Source organism: Hyperolius riggenbachi, chromosome 3 (genome assembly GCF_040937935.1).
Source record: "Hyperolius riggenbachi isolate aHypRig1 chromosome 3, aHypRig1.pri, whole genome shotgun sequence".
Lineage (NCBI taxonomy): Eukaryota > Metazoa > Chordata > Amphibia > Anura > Hyperoliidae > Hyperolius > Hyperolius riggenbachi.
In genome coordinates, this window is record NC_090648.1 from 282,018,727 (window position 1) to 282,039,486 (window position 20,760).

A 20,760-nucleotide genomic window follows, 5' to 3' on the forward strand; every position below is an offset into this window, starting at 1 on the left:
AATGGCCTCAGTAGGATCATTTATAATGAATTCACATAGAGATATTTCAAGTCCCCCTACCTTGACATGTCCCACAGTATATTTATGGAAGGTGTTTGTAGGTCTAATAACTCTGCCTTGCCTGCAATGAAAAACCTTCTCACAACTATTTTCTCACTACTCTTTTATTTAACCCTATTATGGTTTTTGGTTCCTTTCTTTATTTCTACCTTGCAACCAACAGGAACATAGTTTAAAGTATGATCTTCAAAAGTACAGTATAGGGGTTTTCTAATTAGAACTTACATAATAATGCTTTTCTTTAATTGAATATACTATTTGTCATTCCGTGCTAAATCGGCACACGATAAAATGTCACATGTGGACCTTACCATGTTTGGATTATCAGGAAACATGACAATTATCTGTGAATTGTGGTCCCAGATCATCCTCCAGAAATCCTTTATGGTATGCAGCAGTGGATGCTGTGTAATGATATATTCATTGCTTTCATGGTAACCCTGGAGAAAATAATACAACTTAATCATTTTCATGTCTGTACTTAATAATAAGGACATAATACAGATGCGATTCTTGTAAACCTTTGTTCCTGTACATTTTCAGGCACTTTATTTGAGCAGTATAATCTTTTATGCATCACTTTTACCTGTGATTATTTTTTTGAAAGTCTACTAATTTTGAAAAAAAAATAGTTCCAGGTATAATAAACGATACAATTTATTAAAGCTCATGATTAGTCATTAAATAGTAGAATAATAGTAAAAATGCATATTTTGCATAGTCACATACATATGCCACGCAGAATTTCCCCTGAGTTTGGATGTGTCCTAACTCTGCCCATATGACACGCATAATGCAACATGCAAGCATTTTAATAGGTTGATGCACTGTATGCTTGCATGTTGCATTATGCAGGGTATGGAACTATTTTATTTATTTATCTATTGTATTTATAAAGCACCAACATATTACGCTGCGCTGTACATTAGTTAAGGTTACAGACAATATTTAGGGGCGACATACAGCACTAAGACAATACAGGAATACATCTAAACCAGATCACAGAGCACAGTATGAGTACAAGGTAATGCTTAGTCAGTCACTGGATGGGAGAATGGAGATTAGGCAGGTCAAATTTACTCAGATCCATAGGATGGGTATACAGTAATGGAGGTGCGTGATCAGGTAGGAGACATAAGGAGGACCCTGCCCAAAGGTTTACAATCTAGAGGGAGAGGTGGGGACACGAAAGGTAGGGGACCAGAGTTCAGCTGTGGGTTTAGAGCACTAGTGAGGGGGCATACGCCAGAGTAAAAAGGTGAGTTTTTAGGGTCTTCTTGAAGATGTTGAAGGAGGGGGAAACCCTAATTGGGGGAGGTAGGGAGTTCCATAGTGTTGGAGCAGCTCTTAAGAAGTCCTGGAGGTGTGCATGGGACTGGATGATGCGGGGGGCCGTCAGGCAAAGTTCATTGGAGGAGCGGAGTGAGTGGCTAGGTGTGTACCTCTGGGTAAGATTGGAAATGTAGGTTGGGCAGGTTTTGTGGACAGATTTGCAGGCCAGACACAGTATCTTGAATCTGATTCTGGATTGGATAGATAATGGGATAACAGAGGCGCCAACAGGATAAAAAAACACTAAAAGAACTTAAAAACCCATCTTGGTAATAGAGGAGGCAGTGGTGGACTCACCTCCTCCAAGCAGAACACACGACTGTGGATTTTCAGTCAAAACTATTTTATTGGATACTCCAAATAAAGTGCAATGCGTTTCACGGGATACAAACCCACTTCATCAGGCAATAACAGATAGGAGTAAACAGCATCTGCCAGTATCATCAACACTGAGCGCCTCTGTCTTGTCATCAACAGAGGTGCTCAGTATTGATGATACTGGCAGATGCTGTTTACTCCTATCTGTTATTGCCTGATGAAGCGGGTTTGTAGTCCACCACTGCCTCCTCTATTACCAAGATGGGTTTTTAAGTTTAGTGTTTTTTTTATCCGGTTGGTCGCCTCTGTTATCCTATTATCTACATCAAGTCCACCCTTGGTGGAGGGATTGTACCCTTCCTTCTTCTACTACAGAAAGCGACTTTTTAATCCTGAGTGGGGTCAGGACAATCTCGCCGCCTGCTTTGACAGTGGTTGCCTACTTGGTAACCCTGGTTTGTGAGTATTAAATTAATATTATTATTCCTCCAATTATACATTACCAGTACATACTACACTACATTGGGCTCTTGGTGTTCTCTCTTTTTCTCTGGATTGGATAAGAAGCCAGTGGAGTGATTCACACAGGGGAGCCGCTGTGGTGGAGTGATGGGAGGAGTGGATAATTCTGACTGCCGCATTCATGACGGACTGCAGAGGGGGCAATTTTGGTTCATAGGAAAACCAGACAGAAGGGCGTTGCAGTAGTCAAGGCGGGAAATTATGAGGGCATGGATCCTCATCCATGCCCTCATAATTTCCCGCCTTGACTACTGCAGAGGTCAGGAAAGGGCAGATCTTGCAGATGTTATGGAGGTGAAAGTTGCAGGACTTTATGAGGTTTTGGATGTAGGGAGTGAAGGAGAGTGCGGAGTCCAGGGTGACACCCAGACTTGAGAGGTAGAGCGAATAGTAGTGTGGTTAACAGTGACCTTCACAGCTGGGAGGGTCAGAGACGGCCAGGGTGGGAAGATCATACATTCCGTTTTGTCCAGGTTTCATTTCAGGACATTCAGGAGGAGATGGCTGATAGGCAGGAGGAGACCTTGTCCATGGTAGTGGTGGATAGGTCAGGGGTGTGGAGTTAGATCTGGGTGTCATCTGCATACAGATGATAGTTAAAACCCATGGAGGAGATAAACTTGCCAATGGAGGATGTGTATAGGGAGAACAGTAGGGGGCCAAGGACCGAGCCTTGGGGGACTCCTACCGAGAGGTGGTTGGGGGTTGATGAGGACTCATTGGGGCGTGGCCAGCCGGCAATGGAGTGAGACGTGCCTCGCAGAAGCTCCCGACGTCTCTAGCTCAGCCAGCCCTGTTTGATCCATGTGCCCTCCGGATTTCTGACCAGCAGCAGCGGCGGAGCGTCCAGACCACCCAGCGAGACAATGGAGGCGAGGGAGTCCAGCAGACCGCGGCACAACCGCCGCGAGGACGGCGGGGAAGGAGACCTGAACAAGGCCCAAGATGGCGCCGGCGCTACTCCAGGACCAAGAGCAAGCAAGGCCGCACAGAAAGCGAGAGAGGCTGCAGCGGCAAAACTACAGCAATTCGCCTGCCAAACTGCGGACGAGACCAGCCAAGGTACTCCTGAGGTTCAGGGGGAAGCGGAGGGTGAGGAATGGGAGACTGGATCTGAGCACAGAGGGGCAGCAGGATCCGATGCAGGCTCACAGCTCTCCCTGAATGTACAGTCTGAAGCAGAGGAGGCCAGACCAGAGCCTACATTAGCAGATATCCTGGCTACTATTACTACATGCAACATGGCAATCACAGCTCTATCTGCACAGACTGGGGGATTAAAAGAGGAGATTGGCCTCCTGAGGCAGGACTTGTCAAACATAAGAGTTGGAGGGTAGAGTAAGTGACCTAGAAGATAAAATGGCTCCGGTTGCACGAAATTTGAAAAGAGTAATTTCACATGCTTTTGTCAATTCTGACAAGAATGATGATCTGGAGAACAGACTTAGGAGAAATAATATCAGATTCATAGGTTTCCCAGAGAAATGTGAACTACCAGATCCTACTATGTTTATAGAAAAGTGGCTGGCGGAGACTTGACGTTGAATATCTTACAAAATTGTTTGCAGTTGAAAGGGCTCATCGTATCCCCTTCAAACAACCGAAACCTGGGGCCCCTGCACGTCCTATTCTCACAAGAAGCCTGCATTACAGAGATAGAGAATTGATCTTGCAGAAAGCGCGCCAAATGGAATCTATAACTTTAATGGGCAAAAAATCTCACTATGCCCGGACTTTTCTGCGGAGGAGCAAAAGCAACGAGCGCAGTTTCTGGAAACCAAAAAGCGGCTCCGAAAGCTGAACTTGAAATATGCCATGTTTTACCCAGCAAAGCTTAGAATTATTGTAAAGGATGAGACTCACTTTTTTCAAGACCCAGATGATGCAATGCAATGGCTAGATAAAAATGAACAGCATCTGAAGGCCCAGTCTAACATTGAAGAATCCTGAACATATTAGCTAAAACATGGTGGTTGGACATGCCAGTATTTGCAGGGTCTACATTGATCTAAGAACTTTAAGTTTTTGCCTACATGCTGGAGGATATTAGCATGTATGTCTTCTATGTTATAGGAGGGCACGGTACTTTAATTTGTCAATGCATATAGTGTTAAGGGCGGCAGGGGTATTATTTTACCTCTAGCTATTTTCAGTCTGGTTTTTGTCATGATAATATAGCGAAAAGGCTTTGCTTATAATCTATATATATGATATTCATTAGGAAGATCGGTAGAATACATACATATATATTTTTGCTAGAGGGGGGGGTGATATATCCTTCATTTAGTACGTCGGGAGGCTTTATCCTAGGGAAACTCGAGAGAAAGGAACCCTTCAGGCCTTGACAGTGCGTGTGAATCTGATAGTACTGTCAGGCGCTGAGGGATCTGCTCAGGTTATTTTGAGGGAATCTCTGGGGAGCCGGAGTTTTCCCAGTATTTTGATCCGTGATGGTATTTGGGAAATTATTTTACTGTTACACATGTTATGTGTTAAAGTTCATAACTGCTGTTTAGGGTTTAAGGTTGCGGTCACCACCATGAAGATGACGAGATTTACATGCCTTCGGAAAGCTCTAAAGTTATTTTTCAACTACCACTTATGCATTTTAAATGTCTTAGTTGGAACGTGAGGGGCGTGGCCAATGCCACCAAGAGACAGGCTGTTTTTTCTTTCTTAAAGCAATTTGCCCCAGCGATTTATTGTCTACAGGAGACGCATTTGACACGAGATAAGATGAGGACTCATTGAAGGAGGTCGTGAAGGTGCGGTTGGAGAGGTAGGATGAGAGCCAGGCCAGGGCGACGTCATGAATGCCCATGGACTGGAGGAGTAGGGGATGGTCTACTGTGTAAAAAGCTGCTGAAAGATCCAGGAGGAGAATGGAGAAACTATGCAACACAATGCAATTTTTTTGCTAAGACCTCTACTTTTAACTTAGCTGCATGGATAGTAGTGATTCCTGGATGGTTGGTCTGCAGTAAGCATTTTCATGAGAATATTTGCATGAGTGTGCACAAATGGTTAATTGATTTTGTTGTTATATGTTTATGCCTGGCATCAGGCATGGTCAACATTCCCCTGTATGAAAATCGATAGGGAAATATCTATAATTTTACAAATGTACAGCTCTAGCCATGGTGGCTGGATAGTGTAATGGTTAAGGGCTCTGCATCTGACACAGGAAACCTGGGTTCGAATCTTGGCTTTGCCTGTTCTGTAAGCCAGCACCTATTCAGTAGGAGACCTTGGGCAACTCTCCCTAACACTGCTACTGCCTATAGAGCGCACCCTAGTGGCTGCAGCTCTGGCGCCTTGAGCCAGGAGAAAAATGCAATATAAATGTTCTGTGTTTGTTGTTTAGATATCAATCAGTTTGCAGCAAAAATCTGATGGAATACCAGTAAACACACCGCCACAGCAGGCACCTCTCCCCATGTGCTTCTCGTGCTGCTCATTCAAAATATAGTGGACATTTTTCCAATAAATGCTCAGTTGATATTGTAGTGAAACATCAATCAGGGGTACTGTAGTTTTTAACAGACTTTCACCAGATTAATTAAAAAAATGTAATTTATCATCTAGTTGATTAAAAACATTGGCCTCAATTCACTAAGATCATGCTGGAGATAATAAGGCAAGAGACAACTTACCTCCACACAGTAAGAGAGTTATCTTATCTCTCCATTCCTTAAGTTACCTACTCTGTAGTTAATTTACCTCCTCTGTAGTTAATTTACCTCCACTGTAGTTATTTTCACATGCAGTTAATAAACAGCCTGTCTTTAACTGTGGAGTTATTTTAAGGATTGAAGAGTTAACTTAAAGACAGAAGAATTAACTTTAGGTTTGCCTGAGGTAAAAGGTTTCCTGAATACGAGATGCCTCATCACCATGGTGACCACTCTAGAAACGTTATTAAAGACAGGAGATAAGCTTAGTGAATTGAAGCCTTTGTCAGAAAGGATATTGGATGGTTTAGTTTGACATTCTCCTTGTTGCAGAACTGTGTGTTATGACCATCCCTTCCTTCAGAAAGAAGGATGCAGCTAGTCAAGAGACTTGAAAACACAATGAAATAAATAATTCAACTGTCTGGAAAGTCAAAGAAGAAACAAGTGCCAGTTTGATTGCCAGGCAGCCCCAGCAAAAGTAGTGGGAAAACAGAAAGAAGTCTTTATAAGCTCCAGAATTTTTATTACATAAAATGTACAGTTAGCAGGACCAGTACTTCTGGAACAATGTGTCTGGACATACAGTATAAAGATGAAGTTCTTTGGCTACAGTATCAGAGGATATAATTTGGCAATATACTAATAATACTAACACTTATGACAATGTCCCTAAACATTCTAGCAAATCCAGCTAAAAATGCCTGAATAATAAGTGTGTGGTTCCAAAAAAGCCAACTCAGAACCTTGATTTAAATTCTATTGAAATGCTGTAGGTGATTCAACATGGACAGCACATACAAGAAGACCCTCGAACATCACATGACAAAGCTGAAAAAATTATTCCAGCCTGGCGACTGGCAGACAGCCATAAGGAATGTGAGTTTGTATCTGTCCAAGGGGACAATACCAAGTTATTATAGCCAAAGCTGTTTTTACTCCTCAAAGGGAATGTCATATCTGCTCTTTTTTCAATAAACAAATTGAAAAGTAATTTTTATAGTTATTTTTGTTTAGTTGCAGCACATTTATACAACAGAGATAAAAGTTTCAATCCATATATTATAAAAGAAAGACTTTTTATGGAACCCTTACTTTTTACACCAGTAATTGAGCTATCAAATGAAATAAAGGCAATAGAAAATCTGGTGCAAATACAATGTCGTTCTAGCCCCTTTTACACCAGCCTGCTTTGTCGCCCCAAGATACGTTTCCCCGTATCATGCCAGTCTACTGTATGGAGAATGGCACACTTAAGGCGATGCGTCAAGGTGCGCCGGAAGTATCCAAACTGCTGCATTTCCAATGCAAAGTCTGCAGCGCATTGCCACATGAGCCATGCCTACTGCAGGGATTATGCAGCAGTGCAAGTCAATGGGCAACGCAGTAAGTGTAAACCACGGGAGCTCGGGGTGACGCGGTGCAACGCGGCACTCATGCATGGACCGACGGTCATCCCGGTGACGTACTTCCTGCCCAGCTGGGAGTACATCACTAGCCAGGGGTGGCGCGATACATATGACTGTCACCACACCCTGCCGCAGGGTCATATGAAGGCTGATTTCTGCGGTGCAGTACTGCTAATCTTAGGTGTAAAACTGGCCTCAAATAAACATATCATTTCTACCGATAACTATGTTTACAATGATGTACTGTATTTGATTAAAAAATATTACACATACAGTATGTGCATATAACTATCACGAGTTTGCTAGTCTGCTTTAGGCTGGTTTCACAGTGGGACATTAAAGTCCCACGTTACAGCAGCCAGTAACGCAGCCTAACTCACGGCACTGTAAAATCAATTGTGCTGTTCACAGTGCCCACGTTGCATTACAGAGTAACGCAGCACGTTTAAACAAAGTTCTGCATGCTGTATACTATACTGGGCTAAGCAGCGTTCGACTGCTTGCACATGCTCAGTAATGTTGGAGGAGGAGGTCTCCCCTCCTCCCCCGCGGCCAGCCACATGGCTAATTAATATTCACTGCACTGTGGAGACTCGTGGTGGGACTATAGTGTTGTCCGGAGCATGAACGCATCGTTCATTTGATCCGGATCTTTTTTGTGAGTCGAATCATCCGGATCATCACAATAAAAGATTCGGTTCACAGTGGATGTCTGTCTGGAAGAAACAGGAACATACAGAATGTATGTGGGAAAGTCCTGTCCTGCTAATCATTTCACCCAGTCTGCTTCCCTAGTAAAATGATTCAAATTATTCGGTTCAAAGATCCGGATCTTTGCAATGAGCCGATTCAAATGATCCGAATCCTTAAAAAGATCCGGACTTCCTATCACTAGCCTGGAGCGGCTGCTTTGAGAGCCGCATAACGCAGCTCAATCTGGCGTCCAACTTCAACACCACCATACGTTGTGTTAGCGGCATGTTATGCGACCATAGCGTCCCCTAAAACGCAACGTCTTGGTGGGAAAGTAGCCTAAATGTATGATGTATTTTACTAGTAACAGCTGTCCCGTTATTGCAGATTAAGTGAAGCTGATCTGCTGGCAGGAATCACAACCGCCGACCTTTAGTAAACAGTGCAGACAAAGGTATTATTCCTCTCTATGAACACAATACTGAACAATCAGATCAGTGGCTCTGACTTGTGTGCTGCATGGGAGTACAGTGCAGTACTTGAGTGAATGGCATACTGGCAATAACATTTTACTGCTTAGAGCTGATGTTAAGTATCAGGTATATTAGTTAACAGTGCTTCTCTTCTACTAATAATAAATACGTGCTTACCAAGATATATGACGCATTAATGTAATCTGTTCCTTCTCCAGCCGGGGATGACAGTCCTACCCGTGATCTCTCAACTGTGAAACAATGATGGAAATAATAAGACATTTACTTACAGCTTATTGAAGCAGAAACCTATACTATTTTGCATTAGCACTGATAACGCCAATACATTTCAGTTTTAACCTATGGAATAGAAGGTTTCTGTTATTTAAGCAAGCTATTAATTCCCCCATGTATGATCACTGATCTCTTCCTCCTTATCATTAGATATGTGCCACATGTAATCACATGCAAATATCTCAGGAATATATTGTTTCAAGTAAAATAGTAAGATGCTATACCAAGGAAAGGCAGCTGCCCCCTTTAAAATGGAATGAAACTCCATATAATAATAATAATAATAATAATAATAATAATAATAATAGAATCATCTAGGAAGACGTTTTTCAGCTTACCTATCCTGTTGTTTTTAGTGTTCACTGTCACATTTAGGACAAATGTAATATAGAAAAAGAAAATCATATTTCTCCAGGTCTCCATCTTACTGCTACTGTTTCTCTGTGATGCCAAAAGTGGCATCAGTTCTGTCCTTTTGCTTTCTTTCCAACTCCCCTCAGTGTTAAAACGGACCTGAAATCACAACTTCCTCTCTGCTCTATAAGATACACAACAGCATAATAACCTTTAAACAAAAATATTTGTTACAACTGATACAAATCCTAAAATAAACCTCCAGTGTTTCTACTACCAGCTTTCATGAAAGCTGGCATATTGTTAACATCATGTGCTTTTAAATGAGCTTATCTTCCTTATCTGGCATGGCAGTCAGGTGACAAAAGGGAGAGATCAAATTACAACTTGTGATTAGACACAGGTAAGGGGGAATTAGACAGACTTAATTCTCTAAATACATCCAGGGTGCATTTTTCAAAGTTTTCCTTCTGTCCTATGAAAGAGTTCAGGTCCACTTTAATTGTCTCTCCCTAGTGCTGAAGTTTGCTGCCCCCCCCCCTCCCACAGCAAACATCACCTAGACAACAGGCTTGCATCATTGTGTGAACTTTTCAAAGGAGAGGGGATTCAATTACCTTTTTATCATCACGATTACATCATGCACATGCGCAGATCGCTCCTGGCTGTGGTCCCTTGTGGAGGGACATGTGCAAGCTGGGCTAGTGCCTGCACAGTGAGGTCAGACTCCAGCGACCCATGAGAGGCTGCCGGGAGGGGGGGGGGGGTCTTAAGGTAAGAAGAAGGGGGGCAGAGGAGAACAGGGGGAGTGGTGGACAAGTCCCTATACATGTCTGCTCCCCCCATTTCTCATAATAGTTTCAGCTCTGGTATCCTTTAAAGAGGAGCTGTCAGCCATACTATCTCAGGAAAAAAAACAAATGTATAAGTAGATAAAAGTAGATAAATACTTGCTCTACTTACATAACACATGTATTGCACTGTCCACATTATGATTCCTGTGAATTTAAAAAAAGGGAAGAGTAGAGAATCCTATTCTAGACAGTGTCCATATTTGGCACAGTGTCTTAGTAGATAGCACTCTGGCCTTGAAGCACTTGGTCCCAGTTTGAAATCAGGGCCACAACACTGCATGGAGTTTGTTTGCATGGGTTTCCTCTCAGAAGTCTACAGATAAATTAATTGGCTTCCACCAAATTGACCTTAGACTATGAGATGAACATATGATTATGGCAAGGAGTAGATCGTGAGCTCCTCCAATGGACAGTTAGTGACAAGACTATATACTACATAAACTCTATGGAAGATGCCAGCAGCACAATAGAAAATACAAAATAATTATGTAATGTCTTTCAGTAAGCAATCACCCACTGTCTCTTTCAAAAAATGACATTCACTGCAACAGCTTAAATTGCCAGACGATAATAATAAAAAAAAAAACAATCATTCCAGGGACCAAACATGTCCACACATACACTTAATTAGCTTGGTTAGCATATAAAAAAGCTTGTATTTTTTAACAACTAACTAAAATCATAAGCTCAGCTGCTGGTGCTTGACTTTTTCATTGAAATGATGCTTTTAGGTTTTTTTTTTATTAAACCGATATTTCATATATTGGATAGATTGTGAGGTTCTAATGGTGGCCATACATGGTACAATTTTTTCATCCAATCTTACCATTTCTATGTAATATAAGGTAACTGCCTAAATGATCCTTTCAATATATTCACTTAATTTACCCTTATACTACATAGAAATGGTAAAATTGGATGAACAAATTGTACCATGTATGGCCACCATAATGGCAGAGGCTCTCCCCAGATGTTTCTTGTCTTTTCTATACATTATTTACCTCAATAACAAGTCATTTGTCAATTTGCATATGCTGTACATATTCTATGACAGCAGCACGTATTTAACATTGCATATAATTATTTGTATGCTGCATTAACTTTATCAACTGTGTATGCAATGTTCTTGCTTGCTTGTTCTTGTCTATTCTGTATTTTTGTGCATTGCCACAAAAAAAGAAAGAAATAATAATAATAATAATAATTGTATATAATTTTATATAATACAGTTTATTTTGTGAGGTTACTGAACATTGCACTGATAAGGATGGCTGGATGGCTGTTAAAGGGAAACTTAAGTCAAGTATAAAAAATGAGATTTACTCACTTGGGGCTTCCCTCAGCCCCCAGCAGCCGATCGGTGCCCTCACAGCCCCGCTCTGACTCTCCAGGACCCGCCGGCGAACACTTCCGGTTTGGCCGTCACCGGCCGACAGGCATGGGAACGCGAGTGATTCTTCGCGTTCCCAGCCTGCATATCACCCCCTATGCTGCTATTGCGGCCAGCTGGTCGCAATAGCAGCATAGGGGGCGATATACAGGCTGGGGACGCGAAGAATCACTCGCGTTCCCATGCCTGTCAGCCGGTGACGGCCAAACCGGAAGTGTTCGCCGGCGGGTCCTGGAGCGTCAGAGCGGGTCTGCGAGGGCACCGATCGGCTGCTGGGGGCTGAGGAAAGCCCCAGGTGAGTAAATCTAATTTTTTATACTTGACTTAAGTTTCCCTTCAAAGGACACCCGAGGTGAAAATAAACTAATGAAATAAACAATTGTATCTATCCTCCTTCTCCTAAAAATTACTTTATAAGATATCCCACGGTTTTATTTTATATTTAAATCTACTTTTTAAGTTTTTACTGTTTTATTGTTTTTGCTTAATGACACATTCATTGAAGTATGCCAGAGCTAACATCTATGAACTATTGGCCCCTTTTATCACTTTCCTGCTCTCAGAAGCCATTTCCTGCTAGGAAAGTGTTTTATAGTTGTAATTTCTTATCAGTGAGGGTCACACTGTAGTCAGACAGGAACTGTCACTTACATACCTGATGTTCAACTCTTTCAGGCAGAGAAAGAAAAAAAAGGAACACAGCATAGTTATTTGTGTTTTAGGCACTGTACATACACATGTCTATTTCATCATGTCACATGTCACCTCGGGTATCCTTTAAAGTCACCACCTTATTGGATGTAGGCAGCACAGGAAAGTCGTGGATGGCATCCTCATCCTATCATTGTGAACTCAGGGTCACATTTTGGCAGGACATATCTGTATTCATTTTCTATGTTCTCCCCATGATTCTATGGGGTTCTGCCCACATCCCAAGAACATATTGATAGGTTATGTGTTTTTCCTATGATTATGGTAGGGATTAGAGAAACCTACTTGAAAGACAGTGACATGAATTGTTTAGGGCCAGTATATAGAGAAAAGGGGCCTTGCACACCCCTTAATAAAACTTCACTTTTATTGTAACAAATTAAAAGGCATACATTACATGTCCCATATAGTACAGAGAGAGGTACAGGCTGGTGGGGAGATCTTTTTGACCTCCACCTCTCTCTGTACTATATGGGACATGTAATGTATGCCTTTTAACCACTTCCCGACCGCCGTATGTACAATTGGCGGCCGGGAAGTGCACCCCGCAAGGACCGCCGTATTGACAATTGGCGGCGGTCCTTGTAGGGGCATGGGCGGAGCGATCGCGTCATCAGTGACGCGATCCTCCGCCTCCGCCTGGCGCCGCTCACCCGCCGCAACATCCCGCCGGCCATACGGAAGCGCCGGCGGGATGTTAACCCCGCGATCGCCGCATACAAAGTGTATAATACACTTTGTAATGTTTACAAAGTGTATTATACAGGCTGCCTCCTGCCCTGGTGGTCCCAGTGTCCGAGGGACCACCAGGGCAGGCTGCAGCCACCCTAGTCTGCACCAAGCACACTGATTTCCCCCCCCCCCTGCCCCAGATCGCCCACAGCACCCATCAGACCCCCCCCTGCCCACCCCCCAGACCCCTGTTTGCACCCAATCACCCCCCTAATCACCCATCAATCACTCCCTGTCACTATCTGTCAACGCTATTTTTTTTTTATCCCCCACCCTGCTCCCTGCCCCCTCCTGATCACCCCCCACCCCTCAGATTCTCCCCAGACCCCCCCCCCAGACCACCCCCCCTGTTTACTGTATGCATCTATCCCCCTGATCACCTGTCAATCACCTGTCAATCACCTGTCAATCACCCGTCAATCACCCATCAATCACCCCCTGTCACTGCCACCCATCAGCCAGCCCCTAACCTGCCCCTTGCGGGCAATCTGATCACCCCCCCACACCAATAGATCGCCCGCAGATCCGACATCAGATCACCTCCCAAATCCATTGTTTACATCTATTCTCTCCTCTAAACACACACTAATTACCCATCAATCACCCATCAATCACCCCCTATCACCACCTGTCACTTTTACCTATCAGATCAGACCCTAATCTGCCCCTTGCGGGCACCCAATCACCCGCCCACACGCTCAGATTGCCCTCTGACCCCCCCTTATCAATTCACCAGTGCATTAATTACATCTGTTCTTCCCTGTAATAACCCACTGATCACCTGTCAATCACCTGCCAATCACCTATCACCCATCAATCACCCCCTGTCACCCCCTGTCACTGCCACCCATCAATCAGCCCCTAACCTGCCCCTTGCGGGCAATCTGATCACCCACCCACACCATTAGATCGCCCGCAAACCCGCCGTCAGATTACCTCCCAAATGTATTGTTTACATCTGTTATCTTCTCTAAACACCCACTAATTACCCATCAATCACCCCCTATCACCACCTGTCACTGTTACCTATCAGATCAGACCCTAATCTGCCCCTTGCGGGCACCCAATCACCCGCCCACACGCTCAGATTGCCCTCAGACCCCCCCCCTTATCAATTCGCCAGTGCATTAATTACATCTGTCCTTCCCTGTAATAACCCACTGATCACCTGTCAATCACCTGCCAATCACCTATCACCCATCAATCACCCCGTCACTGCCACCCAACAATCAGCCCCTAACCTGCCCCTTGCGGGCAATCTGATCACCCACCCACACCAATAGATCGCCCGCAGATCCGACATCAGATCACCACCCAAGCGCAGCGTTTACATCTATTCTCTCCTCTAAACACCCACTAATTACCCATCAATCACCCCCTATCACCACCTGTCACTGTTACCCATCAGATCAGACCCTAATCTGCCCCTTGCGGGCACCCAATCGCCCGCCTACACGCTCAGATTGCCCTCAGACCCCCCCTTATCAATTCGCCAGTGCAATATTTACATCTGTTCTCCCCTGTAATAACCCACTGATTACCTGTCAATCACCTATCAATCACCCATCAATCACCCCCTGTCACTGCCACCCATCAATCACCCCCTGTCACTTCCACCCATCAATCACCCGCTGTCACTGCCACCCATCAATCAGCCCCTAACCTGCCCCTTGCGGGCAAACTGATCACCCACCCACACCAATAGATCGCCCGCAGATCCGACATCAGATCACCACCCAAGCGCAGTGTTTCCATCTATTCTCTACCCTAAACACCCACTAATTACCCATCAATCACCCCCTGTCACTGCTACCTATCAGATTAGACCCCTATCTGCCCCTAGGGCACTCAATCACCCGCCCACACCCTCAGAATGCCCTCAGACCCCAGCCCTGATCACCTCGCCAGTGCATTGCTTGCATCTATTCCCCGCTCTAATCACACCTTGAGACACCCATCAATCACCTCCTGTCACCCCCTAGCACACCTACCCATCAGATCAGGCCCCAATTTGCCCCGTGTGGGCTCCTGATCACTCGGCCAATCCCTCAGATCCCCCTCAGACCCCCTTCCGATCACCTCCCCAGTGCATTGATTGCATCTATTTTCCCCTCTAACCACCCCCTGAGACACCCATCAATCACCTCCTGTCACCCCCCTAGCACTCCTATCCATCAGATCAGGCCCAATACAACCTGTCATCTAAAAGGCCACCCTGCTTATGACCGGTTCCACAAAATTCGCCCCCTCATAGACCACCTGTCATCAAAATTTGCAGATGCTTATACCCCTGAACAGTCATTTTGAGACATTTGGTTTCCAGACTACTCACGGTTTTGGGCCTGTAAAATGCCAGGGCGGTATAGGAACCCCACAAGTGACCCCATTTTAGAAAAAAAGACACCCCAAGGTATTCTGTTAGGTGTATGACGAGTTCATAGAAGATTTTATTTTTTGTCAAAAGTTAGCGGAAATTAATTTTTATTGGTTTTTTTTCACAAAGTGTCATTTTTCACTAACTTGTGACAAAAAATAAAATCTTCTATGAACTCGCCATACACCTAACGGAATACCTTGGGGTGTCTTCTTTCTAAAATGGGGTCACTTGTGGGGTTCCTATACTGCCCTGGCATTTTAGGGGCCCTAAACCGCGAGGAGTAGTCTAGAAAACAAATGCTTCAAAATGACCTGTGAATAGGACGTTGGGCCCCTTAGCGCACCTAGGCTGCAAAAAATTGTCACACATGTGGTACCGCTGTACTCAGGAAAAGTAGTATAATGTGTTTTGGGGTGTATTTTTACACATACCCATGCTGGATGGGAGAAATTTCTATGTAAATGGACAATTGTGTGTAAAAAAATCAAACAATTGTCATTTACAGAGATATTTCTCCCACTTAGCATGGGCATGTGTAAAAATACACCCCAAAACGCATTATACTACTTCTCCTGAGTACGGCGGTACCACATGTGTGACACTTTTTTACACCCTAAGTACGCTAAGGGGCCCAAAGTCCAATGAGTACCTTTAGGATTTCACAGGTCATTTTGCGACATTTGGTTTCAAGACTACTCCTCACGGTTTAGGGCCCCTAAAATGCCAGGGCAGTATAGGAACCCCACAAATGACCCCATTCTAGAAAGAAGACACCCAAAGGTATTCCGTACGGAGTATGGTGAGTTCATAGAAGATTTTATTTTTTGTCACAAGTTAGCGGAAAATGACACTTTGTGAAAAAAAACTATTAAAATCAATTTCCGCTAACTTGTGACAAAAAAATAAAAACTTCTATGAACTCACCATACTCCTAACGGAATACCTTGGGGTGTCTTCTTTCTAAAATGGGGTCATTAGTGGGGTTCCTATACTGCCCTGGCATTTTAGGGGCCCTAAACCGTGAGGAGTAGTCTTGAAACAAAAATGACCTGTGAAATCCTAAAGGTACTCATTGGACTTTGGGCCCCTTAGTGCAGTTAGGGTGCAAAAAAGTGCCACACATGTGGTATCGCCGTACTCGGGAGAAGTAGTATAATGTGTTTTGGGGTGTATTTTTACACATACCCATGCTGGGTGGGAGAAATACCTCTGTAAATGACAATCTTTTGATTTTTTTACACACAATTGTCCATTTACAGAGGTATTTCTCCCACCCAGCATGGGTATGTGTAAAAATACACCCCAAAACACATTATACTACTTCTCCTGAGTACGGCAATACCACATGTGTGGCACTTTTTTGCACCCTAACTGCGCTAAAGGGCCCAAAGTCCAATGAGTACCTTTAGAATTTCACAGGTCATTTTGAGAAATTTCGTTTCAAGACTACTCCTCACGGTTTAGGGCCCCTAAAATGCCAGGGCAGTATAGGAACCCCACAAATGACCCCATTTTAGAAAGAAGACACCCCAAGGTATTCCGTTAGGAGTATGGTGAGTTCATAGAAGATTTTATTTTTGTCAAAAGTTAGCGGAAAATGACACTTTGTGAAAAAACACAATTAAAATCAATTTCCGCTAACTTTTGACAAAAAAATAAAATCTTCTATGAACTCACTATACTCCTAACGGAATACCTTGGGGTGTCTTCTTTCTAAAATGGGGTCATTTGTGGGGTTCCTATACTGCCCTGGCATTTTAGGGGCCCTAAACCGTGAGGAGTAGTCTTGAAACGAAATTTCTCAAAATGACCTGTGAAATTCTAAAGGTACTCATTGGACTTTGGGCCCTTTAGCGCAGTTAGGGTGCAAAAAAGTGCCACACATGTGGTATCGCCGTACTCAGGAGAAGTAGTATAATGTGTTTTGTGGTGTATTTTTACACATACCCATGCTGAGTGGGAGAAAGATCTCTGTAAATGGCCAATTGTGTGTAAAAAAAATTAACAAATTGTCATTTACAGAGATATTTCTCCCACCCAGCATGGGTATGTGTAAAAATACACCCCAAAACACATTATACTACTTCTCCTGAGTACGGCAATACCACATGTGTGGCACTTTTTTGCACCCTAACTGCGCTAAGGGGTCCAAAGTCCAATGAGCACCTTCAGGCTTTACAGGGGTGCTTACAATTTAGCACCCCCCAAAATGTCAGGACAGTAAACACACCCCACAAATGACCCCATTTTGGAAAGTAGACACTTCAAGGTATTCAGAGAGGAGCATGGTGAGTCCGTGGCAGATTTCATTTTTTTTTGTCGCAAGTTAGAAGAAATGGAAACTTTTTTTTTTTTTTTTCACAAAGTGTCATTTTCCGCTTACTTGTGACAAAAAAATAATATCTTCTATGAACTCACTATGCCTCTCAGTGAATACTTTGGGATGTCTTCTTTCCAAAATGGGGTCATTTGGGGGGTATTTATACTATCCTGGAATTCTAGCCCCTCATGAAACATGACAGAGGGTCAGAAAAGTCAGAGATGCTTGAAAATGGGAAAATTCACTTTTTGCACCATAGTTTGTAAACGCTATAACTTTTACCCAAACCAATAAATATACACTGAATGGGGTTTTTTTTATCAAAAACATGTTTGTCCACATTTTTCGCGCTGCATGTATACAGAAATTTTACTTTATTTGAAAACTGTCAGCACAGAAAGTTAAAAAAATCATTTTTTTGCCAAAATTCATGTCTTTTTTGCTGAATATAATAAAAAGTAAAAATCGCAGGAGCAATCAAATAGCACTAAAAGAAAGCTTTATTAGTGACAAGAAAAGGAGCCAAAATGCATTTAGGTGGTAGGTTGTATGAGCGAGCAATAAACCGTGAAAGCTGCAGTGGTCTGAATGGAAAAAAAAGTGGCCGGTCCTTAAGGGGTAGAAAGCCCTAGGTCCTCAAGTGGTTAATTTGTTACAATAAAAGTGAAGTTTTATAAAGGGATGTGCAAGGCCCCTTTTCTCTATATCCTTGACTTACAGCTAACTAATTGGCTTTCTGCACTCCCTCAGTGATTTTCAGTCTCCTGTGCATGGTTATCTCTCCATCAATTGACAGTGACATGAATTGTTTAATGTAGTCTGTAAAGTGCTGTGGAAAAATGTCAGCAATATATAAATCCATAATAATAATACTTGAGCAATAATCAGGCTGCAAGTAGATTGAAAAGATCATCTCATGTTAATATGGACACAGTTTTCGTTTGACTTTATGAGTGATTTAATCATTTTATTGTGCTATCAAATGACTGGGCTGTATTGTGTATAGTCAACTTAACTGTCTGAATTCATATTATAAATTAAAAATATTTTTTTTCATTATAAGTTATATATATGCATAAACCAATGTTTAACACTTTACATGTTAGATTTTTCTATTAAGATAAATAGCCAGAAGTAAAAGAGAGACAACTTTATCATAATAACGCACCAGGCATGATGGAAGACGTCCTATTTTTGTCCCTGTTTTGTGCCCTTAATGCTGTAGAATAGTCACACTGGAGGATGTTGGGTTCACTGAGGAGCTGAAAACACAAGAAAAGTTTCATTCAGCGATAAGCAAAATGGAGAAGGTCTAGGAACAAAAAAGCGGCTGTGGGAAATAATGGGTCAGATTTTATTGTGTTCTAAGCTTTCAATAAAAGAAAATAACATAAGGTTATAAGTTAAATTCATGACTATGCTCTGTCCTAGACAAAGGCCCCCTCCTTTAACTAGTATTTCTCTTTGTGAGACATGTTTATTAAACGATACAGTTCTGTCTCATGTCCTTAAAATTGCCCACAAGATGTGTATTGTCTGCTTTACAGGGTTATGGTACACAAGGCTCCTTCTAAAAAAAAGAGATTGCTTTTCTTTCACAGCACATTCTGCTAATAAATAAGAAGGAATGTGCTTCTGTTTTCTATTCATTCTGGACGAATGCCTTCTTATTATGTACGGTGTGTCATTTTGTCAGACTCCTCTGTCAGAAATAATGTGTGGTAGAACATAGTAGAATGTCCAATAGTGGATTTATGATTAGGCCTTTCAACAAAGCTCAAGGTAAACGCAGCAATAAAGCTGCAAAATTATATTAGAACATCTTCAATTTGTCCTCAAGACTAATATTAAAAAAAAAGAAATATAAAGGAATGTTAACAAACACCATTGGTTCATTAAATAGCAGATGACTTACCTTGAACTGCGTTTCTAGCCTCGTTTTTCCAGATGGGCCTGTTGTTAGGAGAGTATTAACATAAGCGTGAATATGGTTCTCCGCTACTTCTGTTTCTCTGCTCAGAATGGCCTCCACTAGAGTGTCGTGAATGAAGATATACTGTTCCTTTGGGAAAAAAAAAAAAAGTTTTATTCTTTTACTTTGACTCATGTCCACATAGTTTATAAAGGATTCTGGGAAGTTGAATGTCACAGGATAAAAAATAAATTAACAGTACATGATTTATCAAGATTCAGGATGCTGTTTACTTATGACAAGGGAACAGAGGCATCAATGGGTAATAAAATGAATTAAAAAACTGTTTAAAAAGGGAGTCAAGGGTCTACACACTGTGTGGTGTTAAGTAATCTTTTTACCCTTGCCTTCCTTTATATACAGTTTTATTTTGTTTTATTACCCATTGGCCCCTCTGTTACCACTTTTTTTTGCATTCTATCCATAGTTGGTGGAGGATTGTTTCCCTTCCCAACTCATCCAAGAGCGATTTTTAAAGAGAACCTGAGGTGGGTTCTAAGATCTCTAATTGCACACAGAGGCTGGGTCTGTATATACTGCCCAGCCTCTGTTGCTATACCGATCCCCCCACAGGCCCCCCTGCGCTCTGCTTGACCCCCATAAATCATAGGCCGAGCTGTCGACACGCAGCGTATCGCAGCCGGCTGTTTATCTCTGCATCTGTCAGTCTCGCTGCTCCCCTGCCTCCTCCATAGTGCCAAGCCCCGCCCGCGTCACTTCCCTCCAATCAGCAGGGAGGGAGGGAATGGGGGCGGGGACCGGCGCTGTGGAGGAGGCGGGGGATTTGCGAGACTGACAGGTGCAGATATAAACAGCCGGCTTTGACACGCTGCGTGTCAACAGCTCGGCGTATGATTTATGGGGGTCAAGCAGAGCGCAGTGGGGGGGGGGGGCCTGTGGGGGGATCAGTATAGCAACAGAGGCTGGGCAGTATATGCAGACCCAGCCTCTGTGTGCAATTAGCGTTCTTAGAACCCACCTCTGGTTCTCTTTAACCTGAATTGGGTCAGGTCTAATCTCCCTGCATGCATTATACGTGGTCACCTATAAGTGACCCGTGCTTGTGAGTATATTTTCACTTGACCTATATCTAAGTGTGATAATCTACTACACTACCAGTAAATATCGTCTCTTGGTCTTTACTTTCCTTTTACTTATAATGTTCATAAAAGCGAACTTTGTCCATTTAATTATTTGTCTCTGTTGTCTTTGGTACATATAATGCTGGGAATAAACGATGAGATTTTTCAGCAGATTTACTATCCGATTGTTTTTCCG

The 20,760-nt window shown here is 42.9% G+C and overlaps 1 protein-coding gene across 5 annotated transcripts in view; it reads right to left on the reverse strand.

Moving 5' to 3' along the window:
- Positions 1–20,760, reverse strand: part of PTPRZ1 (protein tyrosine phosphatase receptor type Z1) — a 269,913-nt gene that overhangs the window by 14,064 nt on the left and 235,089 nt on the right. For all 5 annotated transcript variants that reach the window (XM_068276398.1, XM_068276399.1, XM_068276401.1 and 2 more), the window contains 4 exons: positions 19,426–19,572; positions 18,679–18,772; positions 8,656–8,729; positions 372–500 (listed from right to left, as the gene is read on the reverse strand). In XM_068276398.1, coding sequence (XP_068132499.1) covers positions 372–500; positions 8,656–8,729; positions 18,679–18,772; positions 19,426–19,572 — 444 coding nt within the window. The remainder of the gene's footprint in view (positions 1–371; positions 501–8,655; positions 8,730–18,678; positions 18,773–19,425; positions 19,573–20,760) is intronic.